Raw genomic sequence first — 25,542 nt, forward strand, 5'->3', positions numbered from 1 at the left:
TCGACATTCTGGCTTACGTAGTTCACGCCAGGAGACGCAACACGTTCGTTCACTGACTGATGCGTTGATGCACGGGAAGGCAGTTCACCCATTAACTCGTTCGCGAACGGGAAAGTTAGGATTTGTTCCGTCTCTGATCCATTCTCACGATGAACTGGAAATGCAAATCACTCACTGACCGACTCGTTTCCTCACAGAACCGTTCGGTTGGTGAACAGGAAATGCAATTCAGAACTTGTTTGTAAACAGGAAGTTACGTCATTTTCTTCTTCGTTTTGTTTTACGGCGAGGTGGCACCAGCTTCAATGCGCATTACCGACACCTACCGACGTCAGTGCCTCCACAGTCATGAACCTCACCGCAGGTAACCCTTTCAGAAGGCCAACAGAAAGAGAAACACACACCAAAGAGTCCGATTGTGACACAAATGTCCTTTTAATAGGAAGCAGATCAGTCAGGCTGCATTCTAGTTCCGGAACAATCAGTTATGAATAGGAAACCAATTAGAAACATCCTTAGTAGAAAATAACCCTCTCATGCGAATTCTGTGTTCACACTACATTCATATTTGTAACAGATGACATATTCACAAGCCTGTCTGAAAAAAAACGCGTGAAGGATTTGTCATTACACGGCTTTTTTTTTTTTATTTCTCTCCAAAACAAATGGAGAAAGGGGGGAAAAAAAGGAGATGCGTGCTGGCACATTAAATTCCCATCATGCATTTTCGTTTTCTATGTCACAGGGGTGGTCATCATGTCTGCGTGCACGCATGCATGTGTGTGTCTTCTGACATGGCCCTTTGTGCTTGAGCAGAGATTGCCGCAAGGTCGGCAGTATATGGCATGAAGCGGGTGCCGAAAGCCCTCCATTTCTTTTTCTGTACAGGTTACAACTTGACACACACTTTTGAGTTTTAAAAGCCCTGGAATAGATGACAACACGTGAAGACTACGTCACCGCACCTATGGGTGTGAGTGCTCCTCATAATTTGGACACTGAATATGATTAGAGATCAAGGTTGGAAGCTTTTACAGCACCCCATTAACAGCAATGAGGGCACGGTGACAAAGGCTGAAGTGGCAGGAGGGAGGATTTTTTTTTTTTTCTAAGTGTAAGTCTTTGATTGGCATTTTATTTATTTTTCTTTACAATTTGTAGTTTTTCAAAAACAAACCTAAAGTTTTACACATCAATTTTAAAAATTGATTATCCACTTTTGAGTCTAATTTGTGTAAAAAAAAATAAGTTTGGTAAACCCTGTTACAGATGAATGTTTCTCTTGCAGATACAGCTCAGTAAGACTTATTGATCATTACTGTTAAGAGTATTGAGAGACAACATGAGATAGGCCAGCAGTGTTTGGTCACAGTCAATGACATCATTAATCGGAACCACACAAATGACAATGGCAGCCCATATTTTTTTCTTTTTTTTTTGCAGTAAACATAAATTCGATCATAAATGCTTGGCGGCAACTCGATGGCTTGTCTTTCAAATTAACATTTGATAATAAGAGCTCTGGTTCATGCAAAGTGGGTCCTTCTCAAGGCAAATAGTCATTTAAGGACACAAACGTATTCCGTCTTCAACAAAAGGAGACTTTAGTAAGAGGAAATGACGGGGATAGGATTTGATATTGCGATTGGTTCTCAGGTGGACTGATTGACGGTGCATTCGTATTGCTCACAATCTCAGAACGTCTTTTTGCGCACATACAAACTTGACCTGTTCTACATGTCACTCTTGACGAACTGCACGGTGGGCATGCCAGTATGGCAGAGTAAGGGTGAGGGGGGTGGGGGGGTCTGCTAGCCCTTTTGGAAGTGCAGTGGTACCCTGACATATGAGTTGCAGTCAAGCTGTGATTATGCTCGACTTAAAACACTCATTTGAAAGCATCCTTTCCCATTGAAATGACTGGAAACGCCATTATTTCGTTCCAGCAAGCAGAACATTTGTTTATAATGTGTTTTTAAATAAGAAAAAAATAGTACAGTAATGTACTGTATAAAACCATATATATATTTTTAAATATAAACTAAAATGTAAAGAACTAAACCACTTCCTTTACTTGCTACATTGTTTTTCCTTTGGTTTCACTGAACTTCAATATTTTCAACTTTTTTTGCCACACTTTCATCAACTTTTCATGAACAGACGTCTACAGCCTAGAAATAATTGTAACGTCCTTCTGCTTTAGCAAAGTACATCACGTTATTGTTACAAAACTCACTTTGGCAAAATACCTACACAAAAACAAACAAACAAACAAAACAAAGAAAAACGCGAGCACAAAACAGCTTTATGTATTTCAAGGCAACCACATGACCTGACAGTGGCTGGAGGTTGTGGAGTTTATTGCAGCCATCTAGTGGCGGGATGGCTGACGCTCACGCAAAAATCAAACATTTGCTAGAAGAAAATTAGACCAAGTGATGCCTTGTCTTTCGCAAGTTGGCTCACCCGTATGTCAAGGTACCGCTGTACAGTAAATGTGCTCCACGCTGTGTATTACATCACACAATGGAATGCCACATAAAACATGTGATACACGCATCATGCTCACACTGGGCAACTATTGGAGACAGCCATATTATTTGGGGGGGGGGGGGGGGGGCGTTGCCATGGTTACAGCGGGTGAATCACAGTGTTGCTAGGAGGCTTCAACATGCAGGACGTTATCCACGGCACGGAACACACGAGAGGGGAGGAGGGCCCTAGTGGACGCTGAACTTAGGTCAGTGAGGTTCTCTTTGAAATATAACAGGGGTGTTCAAAATATGGCTTGCGGCTTTTATATGACATACTCACATTAAAGGGGACATTGAACTTTTGACTGGATACAAATTTCTCGCCAATTAATTTTCAGTTTGATAAGCCTTATAATGATCGTAATCATTTGGATCAGGTTTGTTAGAGGAGGCAAACCGAAAGAGCTCAAATGATTTGCCGCTTTTCAGTTTGGACACCCCTGTTACAGGAACCATAAGAAGCTGATCTCAGACCCGCGCCTCAGACTTACTTGACACAAGACGGACAGGCGTGGAAGAACAACGCACATACACAGACAGACGTAGCATAGCGTAGCGTAGCGCCTCTCTCCTGAATATACAGGGAGGCAAAAGTGCAAAAGTGGTCATCCTCCAACGATTCACATGTGTCTTGTCATTATTTCACATCTAAGTGTTGGCTGTAGAAAAAGTGACATGTTAGTATCATGAGTGTGGCTAACCTGAAGCTAAAGGGTCAAAATGTGTCCAAAGGAAACATGGATTTGTAGAAAGATATTCTGCCCTCAATGTTGCAAAAATGTAGGCGAAGGAATTTACAGCGTTTTGCGTGTTTGCAGGCTTGTGTGCTTGTCTACCGCACATGGCGGGCCCGGCCCCTCAGCTGCGGCCCTCCTCGGCCGAGCGCTGGTCCGACTTGAGCTTGACGAACTCTTTGGCCACGTCGTCGTTGTTGCGCTGAGACAGGATGCGCAGCACCGTCAGGCCCGTCTCGTCCATGTGGACGCGGCGGCCCAGCGGCAGCCAGCAGGTGACGCTGGCCTTGTCGGCGATGTCCTTCACCTGCAGCACGGCCATACCCACCGTGCGGTCCTCACGGGCGAAGCAGTAGTCCTTTACGCACACTTGCAGCTCGTAACTCTCGGGACCCACCTCGGTGCCCAGAGAGCTGAAAAAAACAAACGCCGCACTTTTGAAATACTCAAATTTTATGTGCTACAGACTGACAAGGTTTATAATTGCAAATAGATGCTGCAAGATGGAGGAAAAGCACTACTTTTATAACAAAGAGCTTGACCTGACTAAATGAGGCTCTTTCCCTTACTTAAAAGTAGTTCCTTGGCACCAAGATGCCAGAAGATGGCGCCAAAGCAAAATTCTTTCCTTGCATAATGTTGCAAAAAAAACAGATCCTTCATTTGTTGCCAGATACTCACTACTGGAAGCTCTCGTTGAATTTCGGGGACCAGCTGTTATTCTTAGATTTGGTTGCAAACTTCCTTTTCTTGTCACTAAGGTGAGGGCCAATGATGTAGGCCTCCACGAAAGGCCGAAAACCTTGCGCCCTCCATTTCAGGTCGTTAGCCGCCACCACTGGAAGGAAGAAGTTCCGTGAATGGAAAGGAACAACTGGCAACATGGAGACGACTTGCAATTTATTGACCTTTGATGCTTATCTTGTGCTCGCCGTTAGGCTGAGGTAGAATGTCCACGTGCATGACCACCTCTCCAACTGCATCCACCCCCGATGCTGCAAATAGAGTCAGCGTTTCCACTTAAGACAAATGTGTGGGCAGTTCACAATGCCGACATATAATCGAGGCTGTACGTTTTTCCGGTGGCGTATCCTCGTTGGCCGTGTAGCGGATCCCTTTGCCTCCGTGGACTGAGAAGACAGAGGCGGACAGATATTTGTTCGAACGGCAACAAATTATGCACGGTGTGTTTTTCCCCATCTAGTTGACTAATCGATCACATGACTTCAAATGTCCTACCCTGAGCATGCTGGGAGAGGACAAACTTCCTGATGAGTTTGTCCGTAGCCTGTGTGTACAGAGACAAGGCGTAACGCAGAGACGCAAGGTCTGGACTCTTCTCCAAGAAGGTTTTCTTCAAGCCCACGCCGCCGGCATGGAAGTATTGCTGCGTAATGAAAAGCTTTGTTTTAGGTTTGGAATTGTTAGTAAGTTGCACAAGGTGCGGTACCTTAATGGTGTCTAGTGCCAGCTCTATGACCGCACACTGTTTGGGGGTGAGAGCTTTGGCCTCCTCTCGGCCCATGTGCTCCTAGTAGAAGATGAGTGTTAGCACTTCTACTGTTGACTCCATCGTAACGTTCTTACCTTGAGCTTTGACAGCTGGCCTAATTCCTTAGCAGCATTGAAGATCATCTGTGTGCCCTGGGAAGAAAAGGCAGACAATGTATTAAGGATGTAAACAGGAAACAGCCTTCTAGAACATCCAAACTATGCTTGGCCACATAAATGATGTGCTGACTCTAATTTGAGTTTGAATGTGACCAGTGACCTCATTTACGAGGGGTGTGTACACTTCTGCAACCAATTTTCTTTTCAGCTATTCTTACCTTCCTTCTTGAAAATATTCAGTGATATTGTAATAGGTCATAATGGTGGAAAAAAAATGTTTAGCATCACAAATGGTGGCATTTGAACTGGGGTGTGTAGACTTTTTCTATCTAGGTGAGGAATTTACTCGATTTGATTTGATTGCCTCAATGTCATATAAATTGTCACGCAGCCGATTGTATTTGACTTTGGAAGTTCGGGTGTAGAGAGCCGCCGTCTCACACACCGTCTGGTCAGTAAGCGTTGGAAGCACGATGGTTTTCTCCATGGTGTTCATCACCAGCTTCCACAGCTCCTTCAGCACTCTCTTCAAAACCGTCTTCTCGCAGATTTTAGCAAACAGCGACAGGCTGAAACGCAAAAGAACTTAACGTTAGGATCGCCATGTCACGAAAATACTCTTTTGATCGAACCGGCCCGACTTACTTGCTGTCCAGAAAGTCCATGATGGGCTGCAGAACATTGTCTGCTTCCTGAACTACGCTGCCATTTGCTGGCACAGTCTGACCTTTGACCTGGGCCAAGATATCCCCCATCTGTCTAACGTTGTCCTCAATTTGAGGCTGGAAACTACAACGGACAAATTGATATCAAGCAGAGCAACAAAATATTTGCGCAATCGCTGAGAGACAACGCAATCGGCGGCACGCCAACCTGACAGCGAAAATGCGGCTGAGGTCGTCCATGACGCTGTTGAGTTTATTCTGCAGTTCTTTCAGGAAGTCACTTGCCTCCACGTTGAGCTAGAAAAAAATCAATATGATGAATACATATTGGCGGTATCATATTAGAATTAGATGACCGCGGCCGCTACTCACATCTTTGCCTCCCATGGCTTCAAACATTTTCTCCAGCTGAACTCGGAGCTGCTGGATATTGTTGATGATGATACATGGCTGCGGATAAAAAAAAAAAAAAAAGAAGAGGGGAAAAATCAGTCCAGACACTTTTGAGTTTCACACTTGTTTTTCATCCGCCTGCTGCCAGGACTGAAAGCAGTCCATCCTTGCCCTCTTGAAGAAAGAAGTTGTCGAGGCAGGAGAAGCTGGAGTTTTCACTAATTAAATCCTCCTTTGAGGCACTGGTCTCTCTGGGAGTGCTGCCCGCTTTCCTGCGGCTTTTCCAACAATTCAGCTAATTACACAGCCTTAATTCACTTTGAAACGTCGCAAACCGGCCATGTCAATTACACTACAGAGAAGGGGGGAATTTCTGAGTGCCATTCAACATTGATTCAAATCGTTACTGCCATAATCCATAATAAAGCAGAATTTATGATAGCGTGCTGGTATTGGACCTCTGTAGAATTGGGCTTCTCAAAAGTTTTTACACCACCAAAGCAAAACTTCCAAATCTCACTGTCATGACCAAGTTAACTTAAGCGCAGTAGGGTTCATCCAAAAAATCTGAGTCAGGTTTTAATATTCCAATATGCTGTGACATTATGACAACTAACAATGCTCTTAAATAAAGGAAAATAAAAAAATAGCTTCCTAAATGATTTAAATAAAATGTATAAAAGAAATTATTAAAAATATACTGACATTTTTAATAATGTATAGACTATAAAGGTATCTGATTTGTGATTGGATGAGTGAGTCGGGGAGGCGGGGCCAGTGGAAGAAGGCAAAGCGTTGCTCGCCCGAGTCTGCGGGATGAATGCTGACAGTTGGGAGAAGGGCTAGTTGGATGGTTTATTTGGCAACGTTAACCGTTTATTCTTACAATAAAAAGCTTATTGATCGAGCGCCGCTTGTCTCCATTTCATTATGTAAGCAGACGCTACATTATATTGTCTGTCCGGGAGAGCATTTGGTGAATTTGCTGATGGCTGATTAGACGATTTAAGATGAATCGTCAACTAGCGTCAGCGGGATGCCTTTTCGCGAGTCGGTTCGAGTCCCGGTGTCTGTCTTGACACTTACCACTTTCTCCTTCTTCACGTGATTTGGAAATTCCTTCGCTATGATGTCAGCGTAAGACAGCAGAACATTGCCAATGGTCTGGGAAAGAGAAACACAAGGTGAAGTGGTTAAGAATAAAAATAAAAATAAAAAAAGATGGAGGTGAAGGTCACCTTTGCGAATCTCTTCATGTAGTTGCCAACAATCTGAGGGTCGGGACACTCCAGTTTGCGGATGATTTCGAAGCTCTGATTGAGCTGGGAAAACACGTCCACCACAGAGCAGGAGAACAAAGCGTGTTCTGAAGTGACCTGGAACTGCACAACGAGAAGAAAGAGCAAGCAATCAACACGAGGAGGTCCAATCCTCAATTAGCCCAGAGCGTCAAGCCATCTTCTCGTGCTTCGTTGGCAATAAAGTGCTTACGCCGTCTTTTTTGTCCCTCTCCAGCGCACCGTGAAGAAAATCTCGGGATACTTCTTCATTTTCATCCAGCCACATAATGACAAATGGCTCAAACCACCTGGAGTGGAAATATCGCACCATCAAAATAAATAAATAAAAAGATGATTTGTTGCCTCATGCTACTTAAAGTAGGGCCCTGGCTAAAAATACTCACGCTGGATATTCAGGTACATGTTTCTGGAATGTAGGCAGTTCTTTGCAGTACTCGTTGTAAAGCCACTTGACCTTGAAGTGCAAGTTCATATAATCCGCACTTTTACACAGACGATGCTTCTCATGTTCTATAGAGACAGCAAAAGTACTTCATGAAGAAAAAAAAAAAAAGAGGAATATTTCAATGTCCCTCCCTTCAAGCGGCGCTGACCTTCCATGGCGTATTTCATGTCTTGAGCAAACATATTCCACATGACCTCAGCGCTGATCTTGCCCACATTGAGTTCCTGTGGAAACCTAGAAGAGCAAACAAGCTGCTTAGACAAAATCCCTCAATTCATGAAGAAGTTACTTTTGCAGAAGATATTCGATTCCAACACACGACTCACTGATTGAGGCAAGGTGTGTACGAGTTTTTATCCTCCTCTATAATGGACACAATCAACGTGATAAGTTTGGACCAGAAGTCCAAGTTCTTGACACTTGGACCTTGCTCATCTGGAGGAACCGCCTTTGACTGGGGGACAGGAAGAGCCACATCTTCACATTAACAAACATTTGCATTCTTCACAAACATTGTTGATCTTATCTTACAGGATCCGTCTGATATTCCCTGTTGTAGAGGTCATGGCAATTGTTGAAGATGTACTCATAGGTGGAATTGAGACAGGCTTTCACGCAATCTTTCACAACCTGGCTCGCTCTGGGAGGACTTTGTAGTTCCTGGACCTAATAAGAAGAGCTCGGTGAAAATGTATTCCTAAACCAGAATATATTTAGCAACATGTTTGCTTCTCTCACTGATAGTTCATATTTGGCTAGGCTAATGTAAGCTAATTCCCAAGATGGCCCTCGGGCTTCTTGACAGAAGGGCCCGGAAATTTGCATGCATGAAACGGAACGGTCTCCTACATATTGTTACCTTCATCCTGAAGAATGTGATGCTGGTAAGCAGGTCCACAGTAGACTTGAGGTCCTGGAGTCTTTCAGGACTGCTGGCAGGAAAATTATTCTGGAAGTAAACACGCAAGGTTGGACGTAGCATATTCTGGATTCGTAGCATCAAGAAAACATTTTGAAACACTGCTCACGTGCGTTCAAATGTGAATTTGTTCAAATTCGTGTCACTAGTTCAAGTCAACAAGCGAACTTCTTATCACGACAAAATTTGATGACCTTAAAAAGTTTTGATGACAGCTAACGAAAACCCACCATTCAAGAAAGTGAAATAAATATATTTTACAATTCCAAAATTAGAAATGATGTGTTTATGAATCCATATGATATATATATATTTTTTAATGACTTTTTTTATGATAAATTTGAGCTAAAAGACTCATGACTCATAAAAAAGAATCCAGAATTCCATACCCGGTACATGGAGAGGTCAATCCTTAGGGAGTTGTGCAGCTGATCCAGTAACTTGACAAATCTCTCCTTCTAAAAATGCAAATGACAAATGAAAGACACCACAGCTGACAGATCCATTGGTACCATTTAACATCACTGCATGAATGTTTCTAGAAGAGGGCTGGGCTCCATTTTATTTGTCTTTAAACTCCCCCGGAGGGAGTTTTTATGCTCATTAACCAGATCATCCTAAGAACTGGGAATTCCGGTCGGAAAGAATTTTTTTTTTTTTTTGAAAGAGACATCATTTATAAAAATAAAATAAAAAGAACGTGTCAGGGACTTACGCCAAAGTTGGATGCGGCAAATCGATCAGAGGCAGAAACATTGTTGGAGGACTGGGTGGTGTGAGCGTAGTAAGCGTTGATGTTGGCGAGCAAGGTGCTCATCACAGCGGGCACTCCAGGACACATGTATTTAGAGGACAAGCAGGCAAAGTGGCTGTTGATAGGAAAGGGGAAAACATTATAAGTCATGCAAAACAATTATTATTTTTTTTAACTCCATCAACATAGATGACGAGCAGCACTGACGTCATAGCCTGGTAGATGGACTCCACGCCGTAACGCATGGCAAACTCATCCACGATCTCCTGAGCGGTCTCCTCAAAATACACCTTCCACGCATCGTCCCCTTTGGCATCGGGGATCTTTACCACGCCGCCGTTCTGTTCCTCGGTGGTGTACTGGAAGAGATGCTGGAGAAAAAAAAAACAACAAAATAACAAAATAAATATTCCTGGATGGATGGATGGATGGATGGATGGATGGATGGATGGATGGATGGATGGATGGATGGATGGATGGATGGATGGATGGATGGATGGATGGATGGATGGATGGATGGATGGATGGATGGATGGATGGATGGATGGATGGATGGATGGATGGATGGATGGATGGATGGATGGATGGATGGATGGATGGAATTGTAACACTTCTCCCTGACCTCATGAAGACATGTGTACTGGACATGATACGGAGCCACGGTCTCTTCTCCTTTAATCTCCACGCTGATGTGCATGCGGATGGCTCCCGACACAGCAGATTTATCCGTCCTCTTGTCTGTCAGATGCAAAAGTAAGATAAAGAGCACATGCGTCATGAGTTGGCTCTTCCATCTCCAACTGAAAAAAAAAAAGATAATCTGATTGATGTGACGTTTAGCGTGGGAACTCACCCAGATTATACCAAACATCCATCTCCCCGCTTAGCGTGCGGACTTCGATGATGGTTTGCCCGAGGAAGTCATCGCTCTCACGTTTGAACCTCTGTTTGACGCGAGACTTGATGTCGTCATCCTCGTCCCACACTCGAACCTTGATGCGGTCCGAAGAGTTGTGGCACTCGCTGGACGAACCGCAGATATTGTTAGCAAAGAAACACAAAAGACATTTCGAAGGGTCTTACTGTTACTCACAAGTGGAAGTTCTCTTCCCAGACTGGGTTGAGGTTGCCATAGATCGTCTTGGTTCTTTTTTTGGTCTTTCCCACCTGGACGGTCACATATGGATCACTGGAACCAGTTTTGTCTTTCGCCTGGAGTCCCTGTGCACAAACCACTGCGGGGACACAAGCAGGTGAGATGTATCCAAGCGAAAATGAAGATGAATGTGCGATGAGTCTCACCGGTGATGCTGATCTTTGCTGACCATTTGGACGTGCCGTCAAGCACGCTCTGCTTGATCTGTTTCATCTGGGTACCATGCGTTGATTTGTCGAGGCCAAAGACTTCCTGGATTTGCTCAAAAATCTCCGGTTTGTTCCTCTCTCTGATCTTCATGCGGTCCTTTAGGACCATGATGATGTTCTGCGTTCGATCTTCCGCTCCGTGCTTGGAACTTTTCTCAGCAGCCCCTTTACAGACAGGTGGATGAAGAAAATGGGAGGAAGAGCAAATGCGGCCGGTCCGTTTTTACGCACGAGCGACAGCTTACTCTGCAGACAGTCGGCGTTCAGCAGATCTTGGCACTTGTCGTGACATTTGACGCCACACTCGGAGCAGCGCATGCCTTGCCTGGCGATGCCCCACAGCAAGCCTTCACATTCGTAGCAGTAGGTCGGGGTGGTGGCTGTCCACACTTCGAAATTGTGCGGCGTAGTGGAGGAGATGGGATATATGAGAGCCTGCAGGGTTTTCTTATAAACGTGACTTTTCTGCAAAACACACCAGGAGGAATTTAAAGAAAGGCATTGATGTCCAAGAAGCAGAAGACAAAGGTAACCCACCAACTCTTCATTGCCGAGAGTTGTTGAGGCCATTGCCGAGGTGATTCCAGCCTTCCGCGAGTTCTGCACTAGCGACTGAGAAAATATTTTAAAAATTGGGTTAATTCAGGAGGGTGTGGAATTTAAAAATCTACATCGGATAGAAGAGTACTTACCATTGCCTGATGCAATGAAGCAGTGGTGGAAAAAAAAAAAACACATTGAGAAAAAAGTTATTGTACAAAAAAAAAAAACTTTCGAAAAGTGTGTGTGTGTGTGTGTGTGTGTGTCTTACCAGATCCCTGACAAGAGGAATGGCTTTTCTCTTCCGAAGGTCTGGCATGCTGTCAATACTATAGAGTGCACCTCCCATTCTGCATACAAAAGGGAAGACCCATCATCACATTTTCCACAAGCCATGCAACGCAAGGGTGGAAACAACCCCGAAGGCCTTGCAAAAAAAAAAAAAAAAAAATCTAATCTCCCCCCAGATTTAATGGATTCTTGCTCCACTCTTCCAATTCGTTCAATTCAGCCAAGTATTCCTTTTTTCCCCCCTGATTAATAATACAGAGTAAATTGTATCATAAATATTCATCAAAAGTGTCGACTCATATATGTGTGGTGTGCAATTATTCAAGTGGATTTTGAGTTGAACAGTGTCTTTAACACCAAGACACAAATTGTCTTCGTTTTCATATGTGGATTATTTTGCGCTGGAAAACATACACTCACTCACCCTCCTTTACCAAACCATAGCGAGCTGGACGTTTCTCCTCGCGCCTGAAAGAAAAATTAAGAATTTTATTATTTCCTTTTTTTTTTAAATTTTATTTATTTTTATTTTTTTAAACTTATTTATTTTTATTTATTTTTATTTATTTGGGGAAAAGACAATTCAGAGTCTCATTAGCTAATCCGAGTGACATATCATCAATGGACTGTTATTTACATACAATTTAAAAAAAAACAAATATTGCTTTTCTATCCGTGGAAAAAAAGGTGATTTGATAACAGAAAATATGTTGACCTTATTAAGAACTTATTAGCTCGAGCCAGTATTGACTTTGCATCACCATCAGCTTGAACCTACCTGTCAGCATGCTCCAATCATGGCCAAGAAAAGTGCATGCGAGTGTCGCTATGGCAATGACATGAAACTGCAACAAAAACAAAGTGGGCCGGCACGCACGCACGCACAAAAAAAAGGAAAGACGGGAAAGAAAGAAAGAAAGAAAGAAAGAAAGAAAGAAAGAAAGAAAGAAAGAACCAGAGGCCAAGTGTAGGAAAACACAGTGACACACATACATCAACATAAAACACGGAAGCAAGTGATTAATAAACTCAATTTAAAAACAATGAATAGCAACAAAATATGTGAATAATGCAAGTGCAAACCAAATATTTAGCAGCAGCAACATTCTGGTGATACGTCGTGACATAAAATTTTGTATTTTAAGAAAGCGTCAATATTTGATGTCGAAAACATGAAACACATTCCACATGCTTTATGGCCTCCAACTGCAAACGCTTTCAAAACAGAACCTCACAACCTCATGTACTGTGTGTTTTTTTTTTTTTTTTTTTTTTTGCATATAAATAAATAATGCACTTCACATACATATTTCAAAGACTCGCTCGACAGCTTTAGAATCTCTGGAACTTATATTTTTTTAATTGAATAGATGGAGATAAATGGGAGCTGGGCACTTACCTCCCGAAGCTGGTCTAAGACTTTGTTGTAGAGTCTTAGCCAGTTCTCTTTGGCTCGGATTGCGGGATCCACTGGCTCTTTGGGCTCCTCGATAACTGGAAGACTGACAAAGATGTTTTGGATGTGATATTTTGAAATTGCGTTGATTGTTTGCGCTGGTGACAAAGATAGTGAGCTAGACGTGTCTGGAAAAATCACAATATATTTCCTTTTTATTCAACTAGTAATATGTTTCTGCTGCCATTTTGCAAAACGGCAAAGCCTGAGATGAAAGAAAAACTAAACTGATAAAGGAAGTATATTGTGATGCTTGGTGTCTGTCCTACCTCTCAGGTGGCATCTCTATTTCCTCAGGGGTTGGCGACTTGTTTGTTTCAAGGTACTCCTGCTCCGTGCTGAGATTCTCCTCTGGGGGCGTAGGAGACACCTTGGCTTCCTCCGCAACGTTTTCCTCTTCTAACCAAAGCTCTTCTTTCATTTGCGGAGCTTCGTCCTCAGGGGCGACTGGCTGCGCAGTGGCAGAACCATCGAGGAGAGACGTGGGTTGAGTGGAATTTGCAACGTGCTGGGAAGCGGGACCCGCCGCAGCCGAGGGGGGCTGAGTTGGACCTAAGGTGGCCGGGTGGGAAGGCGGAAGATTGTTTGCTGCTACTGTAGATTGATGTTGTTCCGATGCGGCGGGGGGTGGCGGGGGATGAGCTTGGGCGGTGGGGACAGAAGACAGGAAAGTGGAGGCTAAGCCCGTGACTGCGGCTGTTAAAGGCTTGGCCATTGAGAAGAAGGAAGCGGCAGACGGAGCGGTTTGTGCCTGCGTTTGGGGCGGGCTCTGTTTCGTCGGTTGAGGACCAAGAGCGGGCTGTGCCGTCGGGGCAACGCCAGCGGGCGGGCCCTGGCCGGACGCTTGATTTGCCAGTTGCGGCTGTTTGTCATGTACCGAGGTTTGTTTCTCCAGGGGAGGTCTCGAGCTTGGCACATCGAGAGCTGGCGGGGCGGTGGATGTGGGGGTGGGCGTGAACGGAGGTTCCAAATCCTCACTGAGGTTTCCATCCAAATTGTACACGTCGTCATCGTCATACGTCAAGTCCTCATCTTCGTAAAGGCCTTCCTCTTCCACCTCATACAAGCCACCATCTTCTTCCTCGTACAGAGCCGTCTCTTCGCCGCCATCTTTGCTGTAGCCTCCTTCGTCACTGTACGCCCCCTGGGTCTCGTCAGGGTCCCAGTCCGGGGAACCTTTACTGTAGCTCACCGAGGAGTGGCACGAATGGTAGGAGTCGTTCTCGTCGTAAGGATCCCGCTCGCCGTATTCGCCGCCGTAGTCCTCTTCGCTCAGCTGACTGCTGCACCGACTCAACTCTGCGGACGATGCATAGCTTCCAGTGGGACTGAAAGAAAAAAAAGAAGAGAGGAGAGGAGACTGTAAAGAAATAGACCGTGACAGAAGGCTGCGAGAGAAATGACAAAACAAAAAGAACATCCAGCATACAGACACGCGACAAAGTACAGGAAATGCGTTTGCGCCACGATGAATGGGGCTAATAAAAACGGAGTGTGAGGAGAGAGGCCAAAGACTGAGTGAACGCTGATGCCAAGTTGCGGAGGAGCAACAAAGAAAATGCCCTCTCCAAGACATTCACACAAGCAGCTAATCTTTTGTGCCGTATTGACCACTAGATTGCATTTTGAATAATTCATAAAGAGAGAGGCGGAGGGAGGCCTTGCACACTTTCACTCTTAGTCTTTGCACATGTCAAGAAGATGTGAGAAATGTAACAGTGGCGTAAACAACAAATCACATTTGGTCTGCCCCGGCCCATGAGGTTCTCACGATGACTAATTCATTGACTAATTCCAGTTGAAGAACTCAAATTGACTCAATGACTTCATTTGATGAAGGGGTTCCAAAAATAAACCTTTGTAATGAGCAGGTTCCAACCCACCTGACGGTGCGCTGATGATTGTAGTCAAGGTCGTGGCTGTTGGCGGAGTACGAGACGCTTCTGGAGTTTCGGTTCTGGTGGTTGATTGGATACTGGTGGACGGACGCGTTGGGCTGGGATGTGCTGTAGTATGGCGGCGGGATGCTGTTACTGGTTTCGCTGCGGTAGTCGCTGTCTCGGTCGTCCACGGCGCTGTCGGGGTCATCGTCTGGGGTCATCAAGTACGGAGGACACGAATGGAATTGGAGTTCAGAATGAAAATGAAAACTTTGGTAATGTTGTCATTAGCTTCGCAACTAATCTGTTCCTGCTCGCATCAGGGAAGTGATGAGGGACCTTAATAGTGCTGATTCGCTTCAAATTGGGAACAGTATCTATTCATCATTGCAAATGAGTCTCTTGAAAAAGCCACCAGGTGAACTTCTTTCACCATCTGGGCACGTAAAAACTATTTTAAGACCAGAAGCGCTTTTCAGCTTTTTTTTTTTTTTTTTTTTTTTTTCCCCCCTGGCTCACTTTTCTGTTCCCATTCATGTGGCGCTCTCTTCGAATCTTTTAAGATGTGTATCTTCTTCCTAGGATTGAATAAATAAAGAAGATGCATTCCAGCAGCAGACATACAAAATATGGCACAATAGCAAAATGCAAGAATGAAAAAGCCACGATTCAGCATATTTGAAGGAAGATGTTTGGGCAGCCTTTTTTTTTTCTTTACTGCTGTGATTTTGTTTCATTTTTGCTCACTGTCCCTATTGTAAAAAAAAAAAAAATAGTTTGAAATGTGTGTGCGTGTGTGTACACTCACTCTGTTGATCTCCCCATAAACTCCAATTACCTGAAATGAAAGAAAACATTGTGACACGCTGCATATATAAATAACAATCTTATCCAAACGTAAGCCTGCATCCTAACATTCTCTGGCAAAGAATAAGTGTCGACGCGGAACGTCGGAGACTGCCGGCTCAGCAGATTGAGTCGACGGGAGACAATGTTGGAAGTAGAGCAGTATCCTGCTGGAGCTTGACACCTGATCCCCCGCTATTGATCTCTTACGGTGTGGCCACGCTAACTGTTTGCACTCCACCGCACGACAACCCGCATGATGTTCACCAAAGCGATCCAATCACATGACCACGGCGAAAACGTAAAACAATGAATGAACTCACAGCACTGGGTGCTCGGAACCCGGAGTGGGCGTTCCTGTTCTTCTTGGTATGAGTACTGAAGAAAATGAAAGTTGCCATTAATCATGTTGCCGTGCTCTGGTGAGAAGAATCTGCGCTTACATCTTGTTCCCTCATCGCATTAATTTGTTCCAGTTTTTTGGCCCAGTACCTGGCCTCATCCTCCGGGATGTCTGAAAGGCAAAATCAAACTCAGGTGAGGCAAATCTGAAAAAGCTAAAAATAGCATCTCTGATCTGTGTTATATTATTGGCGAGCTAAAACAAGCTCGTTCGTTTGAGCAGAAAGGAGCGATGTGATTTCACTCGAAGCCTTAGAACCTATAAATAGGGCGGCTGGCTCGGCAAACGAAGGAGTCGGATGTTCAATATCGCCCGAGGGAAGGGGAAACAGTTGGAAAATAACACCTAATCAATGGTAAAAGGAGCACGGTGTGATTGATGGGATGGAACCAACAACACACATCTCGCGTGCAAAAATCAAAAGTAGGTCATGTTGAGACATTTTTGTTGTCTTATTTCCCACCTAGTGGAGGTTACTAAAAAAAAAAGGGCAGAGGTGATGCACTAACCAAGGGGCAGCTCAAAGCGTGTGTCCAGCAGCATCAGGTGAAGCGTGGGATCTTTGGTGCCGCAGATCTCGTTATCAGTCATGATGACCTGAGAGTCCAACGTCAGCCACTCACCCGGGCCTTCCTGTGTGTGCAATGGAGAAGATGAGCATCAAAAAATGGGCCCTTTTTTTTTTTTTTTTTTTGGAATGGTATGGCCAACCTCATTTGACTGTCTGATATTGTGAAGTGGAATCCACACTGTGCCAACCATAGTATCCCAGATTAAGCCTTTGTTCCACACCTCGACAGTTAGACCCAGGTCCAAGCGGTTGATTTCACTGAAAAGAGAGCAAAACACAGATTAATTTGAAATGAACACACCTCTAGTGGAACAAAAATAGAACTGCAGCTAATCGTGGTAGAAGGTGTTCAAGAAGAGGAAGAGGGTGATGAATGAAGGTGATGCTATCACACGCTTGGAGGAAGATAGGTGGAACTTTAATTAAGACCTAAGGCTGGGAGAGTCACTTTAAGTCGCTTTGAAGGACATTTGAGTGTCTCTCCTACCCAAACATTACATAACCCCCCCACCAAAAAAAAAACAATGCTGGAATCGAAAGCACTCACAACATGAAGTCCTGCTCCCAGCTGGGCAGGTTGCCCCGGACGGCGATGGTTGTGCTCTTCACATTTTGTACTTTAAGAGTGACATAGGTGTTGAACTTCTCTGTCAGGGGAAAAAATATAAAAATAAAAATCGTTGAATTGTTGTAATTTTATGACATCCATTGTCCCGCCTTATTGTACGGCAGAGAAGCTCTCCGCATGCCGTCCACCTGATGACTTACCTTGGGGTCCATCCAGCTTGGCTTTCTTCACTGTGGAACCACACAGAGGGACAGATTTACAAACAAGAACACCATCTGCTTTCATTTGCAACAAAACAGAACATCTTTTCATTTTATAGTGACAGTCCTCACTGCAGCAGCGTTTGACGAAGAGTAGGCATACATTTTTAATGGCGTTTTCTGCCGCACTCTTGTCCAATACAATCTCCACGTCACTCTCACGCAAACCAGTATCACCTTCTTTCCCAAAGTGGTCTGCCACATCATGACCCGTCACCATAGTAACCAGCAAATAAATTGAAACGTTTATGTAAAATCGCCCGGAGTCAGCAAGGCCCTTTATGTGTTGAGTGCAATTCTTTTTACGTTTGTTTTTGAGTTTCTGTGAAAGTCCATGTAGTAGGACTTTAAATTTAACGCTAACTTTTTTTTTTTTTTTTGACTGATTTGGTGATAAGAAAAACGACTTGGGCAATTATTAATTGTTTTCTCAAAATGGGCTGCATTTGACTTTGAAAGCTTTACTGCATTGGGTATCAAAAGAGACGCATCAACGCATGGAGAGGAGGATCAATATGAAGCTAAATTGGATTTTGGTCCGTGAAAGGCTGAAGCTTAATTATGGCTGGCGATCATAAATCTCGATGACAGGTTGGGTTGTCACAAGGAGTGTCCGCAAGACTCGGTAGCAATTTTTGTGTGTGTGTGTGTGTGTGTGTGTGTGTGGGGGGGGGGGGGGGGGGGGGGGGTCACACATAGGCAACTCGTCATTTTACTGGAAGCAGGTGATGGATAGCTAGCCTAGATTCATAAAATTGGCGTTGTCATCGAACCTTCAGGCTTCTACTAGAGAGCAACCATCATCAAAGGCACTTGAAATGGTGCCAAGTGTGTGTTAACTCCCACTTGGAACAAATTTAAATGCGACTGGTTATTCCAAACACAGCCATATCCCAGTTATGAGGGTGTGCACAATTATGCAAACACATTATTTCTCTTGAAAATGTTCTTTTTTTTTATCAGTTGAGTTGTATATGTTATGGGCGATGCTTTTGAAATTATATTGCTGTTATTTATTCATTATTATTATTATTATTATTATTTAAAGAACATTATTGGTATTTGTGTAGTCTTTGCGTATACTGCATTTCACCGATTTGCATGCAAAGCCATTTTATATGCTGGGCTTTCATTCTTTAAATACCTGACACAGCAAACATTTGGCATGTGAGAATTGAGCGGCATGCCATGCATGTCAACAGACTCAACAGCGAGCGCACTATGAACTCTTGAGGAATGCAAACGAGGGAGTCGCTGATTTGGGATCAGCCAGAAATGACAACGCAATCGTGTCAAAATATGTCGAAGTGGGACACAGCATTTGATGTATTGGCACTTTCTCAAATGGATTTGAGCGTGCGCAAGTATAGGAATACAGTATGGAAGGTAAAAAAAGAATCAAATCCATCTGTGTGGCGGATTGACACTGTGAAGAAACGTGGTCTCTTGAAGAAGCGCAAGTACTGTGGAGGCCAGAAATAGCTCCAGTCGTCAGGTAAGCATGAATGATGTAAAAGGAACAAGAGCGAGGCACTCTGCCAAGTCTCGTAGTCTACGGCCCTGACAGCAGCCGCAGCCGGCCTTTATGAATGGGGAACTCGGAGGGCTTTAACGACACCCCGCCACTGACTCAGTGCAGGGACAGTCAGTGGGCGGGCCTGGTAGGATGAGATGAGGTGGGCTGGCATCAACAATGACGCAGAAGAGGTGACTTGCAAGCACCTTAACCTATCCTTGCCTCCCTATTTTCCCACCATTACATATATGACAGGGGCCACGAGCTCTGACACACGACGGCGATTACTCACATTTAGAGCGGGGAGACCTGTAGGTCGGCCGACAGTGAATATGAAACTTGATTTTTGCCTTAACTACTCTGTTGAATGTTCTTTAACCAAATTCAGTTAAAAGTAATTGTACTAAGTTCATTTTGTTTTTCCTTATTTAATCACTTCACAGGTTTCTTTTATATCAAACAAATGGTTTAGGTTATTCACCTGACATGTTTCGGCGGTTTCTTCCGCCTTCATCAGAGTGTCAGTGTAGGACACTCTGATGAAGGCGGAAGAAACCGCCGAAACATGTCAGGTGAATAACCTAAACCATTTGTTTGATATAAAAGAAACCTGTGAAGTGGTCAGTTAAAAGTAGTTTCATTTCAAGCATGCATTGAGCAAATTTTCAATGAAAGAATGATAACCTGGGAATATATCAAATGGATTATTTTCCCAGCGCCCCCCCCCCCAAAAAAAGGGCGTCGGGGGGCGGGGTCATCTGACTTCAGCAATCTATGTACTTCCCTTTCAATGTGCGATTGTAGTAGTCTTACTCATCACAGAGGTACCAGCATCAGCATCAGGTGTTTTTTTTTTTTTTTTTTTTCGGGAAGTAGGGTGGGAGGAGATGACGCATCGCTTGAGGGGGGAAACGGTGAGAAATGACGCGCACCTCCCTCCACCAAGCGAGTATTCCCTCACGACTACAGCCAAGCGGGGGAAGAAGGGAGGCGGCAGCGCAACAACGCGGCAACGGCAGGGGCTTTTCCACATCCTGCTCATCTGTCTGCCCACGCGCGTGGATGAGTGGAGGACACGCACACACGCACACACGCACGCACGCACGCACGCACGCACGCACTCGCACACTGAAGAAAACCATTAACAGTAACGTTATTACCTCGAGCAGGAAAAGAATGTTCAATGCAATATCTTTAGGTACATTGATGGTCACGATCTGCTTAGTCTCTCACGTTGCCCCCCCCCCCCCCCCCCCCCCACACACACACACACACACACACCAATGCGCTCCCGCGGGTAAGGAAAACGTGCGAGTTAAGTGAACGTGTTCTGTGGTCATTTGAAGAGATGTTGCAAGACTAAGAGTTTACAATCAGCGGGGCAGCCGTCTGACAGCTTGGTGCAGTACTAAATAAAAACGACCAAATGATAAGCCAAATAAGATGTTAATTTCAATCTTACCTCCCACGCATAGTAGGGACATTTCTGTCGCGTGGCGTGAGGGTTCCCGGCTGTCCTCCGCTGAGCCGCCGCTTCCTGGCTGAATCGTGATTTGCAGTCTCGCTCCCTCCGTCGGATGATTCAAGGCCAATTTTGTGCAAGAAAAAGGAGGTGTTCTCTCAAAAGGGCTCGTCGCTCGCTACGCGCGGCTGTCGTCTGCTGCGCGGCTCAGGGCTACTACCCTGTGTCCACTTTGGTTGCTCCCCTGCATTGCTCCTCCCGCCCGCACAGCCATCTTGTTTCAGCAGGACAGCTCCCCTCACCGCTGTGACGTCACTGGGATGAGGAGTAGGAAGAGAGGAGGTGATGGGAGGCCGCCATCAGCACGATGGACAACGTGACGGGACTGCAATCGCGCTTCCACAAAAGGACTCCACTGTGGGGTACATTTAGTCAAAAGTCAAGAAACAGTGACGGGCCTTAATTTAGTTCTTGCCTCTTAATATCATCGCAAAAAAGTAGCCAGCAGAAGAAGTTTTAATTAATTTATTTGTACGTTTGACTCAAACATAAAGGGTTAATGTACCATGCACGGGTGTCTGAAATTAAAAAAAAGTATTTATAAATATAATAAAATGGAGAAAAAACACATGAGGCTTGTGAATAGGTTTGATCAAAACCCCATTGTCAAACGCGATCGGCGCCAATCCCCAACCCACGCGCTAGAGGGCGCTAAAGGCAGAAATGTACTTGACGTGCCCGGTCTGCCAGAAACGTAGAAGAGAAAGAAGACCAACGGTAGGGAGTGCTGTCGGCGCTGTACTCACTTTTTGACTTCGATCTTGGCCGAAGAAGCGTGTTGTTTACGCCTATGCTTCATCAAGATGGCTGCTGGTGATAACAGTTTCAGACCTCCGTGTCTCAACTTCACCTGCCCGGGTCCCCTGGGAAACAGCCAACCCAGCAACAACGTTTTTTCAATGCCAACATCCAACGGTGGAGCGTTAGGTTCAGCCGGCGGGCCGCAGGGAGCTACTCGACGGTCTAACCCGCAGCTGGGGCCTGGCGGTTTAGATGGCAACGGCGTTCTGACCTCTGGAGCTCCTCCAACACCTCAGGGCGCTCTTCAGCAGCCGACCGTGGCGAGTGCGGCAGCCACCGGAGGCATGGCCACCCCGGCGTCCAACATGATAACTGTCGCGGCCTCGAACGCCACCCCAGCGGCGGCGCCCACCGCCGCTCCGGCTGCCGCGTCTGTGTTGGTGTACCGAGAGCCGGTGTACAACTGGCAGGCGACAAAGAGCACCGTGAAGGAGAGGCTCGCGTTTCTGTTCAACAACGAAGTGCTCAGTGACGTTCACTTCTTGGTGGGCAAAGGAATGGGGGTTCAGAGGATACCTGCACACAGGTAGGAGGATTTAACCGCACAAAGCTTCGGTGGTGCTTCTTTAATCTGATTGGCTGCTTGTGCCTCGCACTGATAGGTTTGTTTTGGCCGTTGGAAGCGCCGTGTTTGATGCGATGTTCAACGGCGGAATGGCGACGACATCAACGGAAATCGAGCTTCCAGACGTGGAACCAGCCGCCTTTCTGGCGCTTTTGAAGTGAGCACGAACAAAAGTCTGCATGTTTGTATTTGCATTTGCCACCGGAGCTCGCAGCAGTTGGAATAGTATTACGTACTCCTGGGACTGCTCATTGCGTTGTTCCTTTGTACCTCAGCCATCCTATCCTGTTAGATCCGTAATCTATCAAGGTGGCCGTGTGTTCCTTTGGGATTTTGTTGTTAAACTCTCTTTGTATACTTTGTGAGAGAACAAAGACAAGTCACATTGTCATGTGGCTTGCCATGTATTTGGTACCTGGGACTTTAGTGGACCAGCCAACATAGGTAATTGCCAACATAGGTAATTCACTTCTTGATAGCACCACTATCATGCCATAATCATGAAAACCATCAATACTGTTCAGAAATGTAATAAAATGGTGTACAACCGTGCCATGTACATTATAATGTAGAGCAATTTTGAATGACAGCATTAATTCTGAAGGCCCTGGGCCAATTAGAGTGAAGGGCAATAAAGAAATGATCCACTTTAACCCTGTGCAGGTTTCTGTACTCTGATGAAGTTCAGATTGGGCCAGAGACCGTGATGACAACTCTATATACCGCTAAAAAATACGCCGTTCCAGCTCTGGAGGCACATTGTGTGGAGTTCCTCAAGAAGAACCTGAGAGCTGACAATGCTTTCATGCTGCTCACACAGGTCAGACAAACTTTGTATGGAACAAATTTTCAAGAATCATTTTTTTTCTTACATTCTGATGGCTGACTCCAAAGTGCATCACAGTACTCGATCCGAGATGTGACCAAGGCATGGATTTCTGTGCATATGTGCTAGTGAGCGTATATTCTTGTTTCAGGCACGTTTGTTTGATGAGCCTCAGCTTGCCAGCCTCTGCCTAGAAAACATTGATAAGAACACAGGAGATGCGCTCGCCGCCGAAGGCTTTACAGACGTTGACCTTGGTATCGTTTTCCTACTCACCCTCAATTTTAACATCCGTTGCTTGCGTCTGATGATTATTTACCTCGCTCTATCGATCCCCTTTTAGATACACTGGTTGCCGTGCTGGAGAGAGACACCTTAGGCGTGCGGGAGGTGCGTTTGTTTGGAGCTGCGGTGCGTTGGGCCGAGGCGGAGGCCCACCGGCAGCAGTTGCAGCCCACCCCAGAGAACAAGCGCAAAGTGCTGGGCAAGGCCCTCACACTCATCCGCTTCCCTCTCATGACAATTGAAGAGTTTGCAGCAGGTGAACCAAAACGACGAAACTTCCCTTAATTATTAGTCGCCATTGACACGTGTGCATTTTGTTTTTCCTCAGGCCCGGCCCAGTCCAGCATACTGACTGATAGAGAGGTGGTGAGTCTCTTCCTCCACTTCACAGTGAACCCGAAACCGCGTGTAGACTTCATCGATCGGCCTCGCTGCTGCCTCCGCGGGAAGGAGTGCAGCATCACACGGTTTGGACCGGTGGCGAGTCGCTGGGGCTACAGTGGGACAAGCGACCGCATACGGTAAACCACCAGCTGCTGAATTAAGAGAAATGAAACTACTTTTGTTTAAATGATGGTACCTTGGCACTCTTAAGCTAATCACATGATTCTTTTAGGTTCTCGGTAAACCGAAGAATATTTGTGGTTGGCTTCGGCCTGTACGGCTCCATACACGGACCGACGGACTACCAAGTCAGCATTCAGGTACGATCCCGAGGCTTTGTCATTGTTGCCCGTGTTGTTTCTGGATTCCAGTAACGTCTGTGTTTCTCTTCTCGTGTAGATTATTCACACGGACAGTAACACCACACTGGGCCAGAATGAAACGGGCTTCAGCTGCGACGGCTCAGCCAACACTTTCCGAGTCATGTTTAAAGAACCGGTGGAGATACTGCCCAACGTTAACTACACTGCCTGTGCTACACTCAAGGTCTATATTCATGTTTTTATTTCTTTAGGATCATTAAAACGTTACAATTACAAACCCCATCGTATTTACAAATACAGAAATTGCGAACATTTATTAATTTGCATGCCGTGCCCATATTAAAAGTTTGTTGTACAGTAGACTCACCAGATATCGGGTTGAGAATTTCAATTAAGTCTCAGCTAGCCTCATTAAACATGTCACGGGAGATATGATCTCATTATCTGGAGCGTCAGACACGGAACAACAGCCTGCCTCATTGGAGTAAAGAATTTCAGTTATCAGAGTCATGCCGTCACCAGTCACCGTCACAGTAAACACTTGCCCATGAATCATTATCAAGCTCATTATTTGGACGGGCACATGCGGAACAACGGGCCATTGCAGTGTAACGTGACTTTATGTTTAAAAATGAAATCAACTCCATGGCGTGTTCTGTCAGTGGTTACTCACTCCTCCGTTTTTCCCACAGGGTCCAGACTCTCATTACGGGACCAAAGGAATGCGAAAGATAACACACGAGTCATCGACAACGGGCACCAAGACCTGCTTCACCTTCTGCTACGCGGCGGGTAACAATAATGGCACTTCAGTAGAGGACGGACAGATTCCCGAGGTCATCTTCTACACATAGTCAACTCCCACGCGAGTCCGTCAAACGTGACAGCTCGGAAGCGGTGGCCGAGTGTCGGGTGGCTGGGTGGGGGGGGGTTCTACATCTCGGGGCTCATCTGTCTTAATACTGTCCCATCCCACGACTGTTGGCCACATTGAGAGACAAATAGCCATGAGGTCACAATATTGTGTGTAGTAAAATGTCTCTTTTTGAAAATTACACAACAGTCCCGTGACTCCACAGCGGGAAAAAAAAAGTATCTGATGGAATTATTAGCAGCTTTTCTATCTCAGCTGCACGTTGCCAACCAAGCTTGACGCTGAATGTTATCCAAGTTATTCAGACCAGCATTTCACGACTACAAATCAGTTTTCATCCATCTGCGGATTTTAAAGGCTTTACTCAATCCAAACTTGTTAACCGTTCCATTGGATGAGCAACTTGTGAGTTAAAACGGTTTGATTTTGTATCTATGCTTGGTATTTGCCTATATCCAAAAGACCTTGCACTTTCTTGGCCTTTGCAGAATTGGTCGTTCGACTGATGTACATTAACCCTTCAAAGTTGGGGTTTATTTTTGTTTCTTCTTTTAACTTTGTTGTAAATATGTGGGCCCGGGTTGTTATTGACATTGTTGCACAAACCCCGAGATCCACAAACTTGCCCTCCGTAATGTTAATTAAAGATATTGATTCATTATTAATTGATCACAATAGAGAAGTAAACGCATGTTACATCCTTGTCGGCTTCAGAAAACACGTTAAGAAACAACAATAGATGTCATTAAAGCAAACGGCCCTTGTGTTGAATCAAAAATAAGAAACTAGTTCCAATGTTTTTCTGTATTTAATTTTCCCCCCCCTTGACATTTTGAACGTTATCTATGTATGTTTCTTCAGAAAACTTGAATAAAGAGAGTTAATAAAAATTAGTCATGAATGAGGGAAT

The 25,542-nt window shown here is 45.0% G+C and overlaps 2 protein-coding genes across 2 annotated transcripts; one reads left to right on the plus strand and one right to left on the minus strand.

Moving 5' to 3' along the window:
- Positions 1-411: 411 nt before the first annotated feature.
- LOC125985274 (protein unc-13 homolog A) lies at positions 412-21,464 on the minus strand. The gene is made up of 43 exons (XM_049747956.1): positions 21,321-21,464; positions 20,515-20,929; positions 17,477-17,506; positions 17,256-17,355; positions 16,849-16,966; positions 16,647-16,770; positions 16,178-16,248; positions 16,058-16,112; positions 15,697-15,726; positions 14,892-15,099; positions 13,278-14,336; positions 12,952-13,054; positions 11,977-12,020; positions 11,533-11,611; positions 11,414-11,419; positions 11,259-11,333; positions 10,967-11,186; positions 10,659-10,886; positions 10,450-10,591; positions 10,210-10,379; positions 9,979-10,094; positions 9,564-9,727; positions 9,318-9,471; positions 8,992-9,060; positions 8,543-8,632; positions 8,215-8,349; positions 8,010-8,137; positions 7,832-7,917; positions 7,622-7,748; positions 7,429-7,525; positions 7,176-7,319; positions 7,024-7,101; positions 5,917-5,994; positions 5,753-5,841; positions 5,525-5,668; positions 5,325-5,448; positions 4,856-4,912; positions 4,719-4,799; positions 4,508-4,655; positions 4,342-4,398; positions 4,177-4,263; positions 3,950-4,106; positions 412-3,681 (listed from the first exon to the last, which is right to left on the minus strand). The coding sequence occupies exons 2-43, from the start codon at positions 20,534-20,536 to the stop codon at positions 3,393-3,395; spliced, it is 5,583 nt and encodes a 1,860-aa protein (XP_049603913.1). The 5' UTR covers positions 20,537-20,929; positions 21,321-21,464; the 3' UTR covers positions 412-3,392.
- LOC125985167 (BTB/POZ domain-containing protein 2) lies at positions 21,378-25,525 on the plus strand. Its single transcript, XM_049747780.1, has 9 exons — positions 21,378-21,901; positions 21,978-22,097; positions 22,604-22,760; positions 22,918-23,023; positions 23,110-23,307; positions 23,380-23,572; positions 23,668-23,755; positions 23,835-23,981; positions 24,451-25,525. Exons 1-9 carry the CDS (start codon positions 21,378-21,380, stop codon positions 24,610-24,612), a joined length of 1,695 nt encoding a protein of 564 aa, XP_049603737.1. The 3' UTR covers positions 24,613-25,525.
- Positions 25,526-25,542: the final 17 nt, after the last annotated feature.

Source organism: Syngnathus scovelli, chromosome 17, assembly GCF_024217435.2.
Source record: "Syngnathus scovelli strain Florida chromosome 17, RoL_Ssco_1.2, whole genome shotgun sequence".
NCBI lineage: Eukaryota > Metazoa > Chordata > Actinopteri > Syngnathiformes > Syngnathidae > Syngnathus > Syngnathus scovelli.

Coding starts and splice junctions, on each gene's coding strand:
- LOC125985274 (XM_049747956.1), bottom strand. CDS start 20,536: ATGTCCCTACTATGCGTGGGAG. Junction 15,100..15,696: donor TTTATGGGGAGATCAACAGA/GTGAGTGTACAC, acceptor TGATGACCCCAG/ACGATGACCCCGACAGCGCC. Junction 10,592..10,658: donor AGCAAAGATCAGCATCACCG/GTGAGACTCATC, acceptor GTGTCCCCGCAG/TGGTTTGTGCACAGGGACTC.
- LOC125985167 (XM_049747780.1), top strand. CDS start 21,378: ATGGCTGCTGGTGATAACAGTTTCAGACCTCCGTGTCTCAACTTCACC. Junction 22,098..22,603: donor GCCTTTCTGGCGCTTTTGAA/GTGAGCACGAAC, acceptor AACCCTGTGCAG/GTTTCTGTACTCTGATGAAG. Junction 23,573..23,667: donor GGGACAAGCGACCGCATACG/GTAAACCACCAG, acceptor TGATTCTTTTAG/GTTCTCGGTAAACCGAAGAA.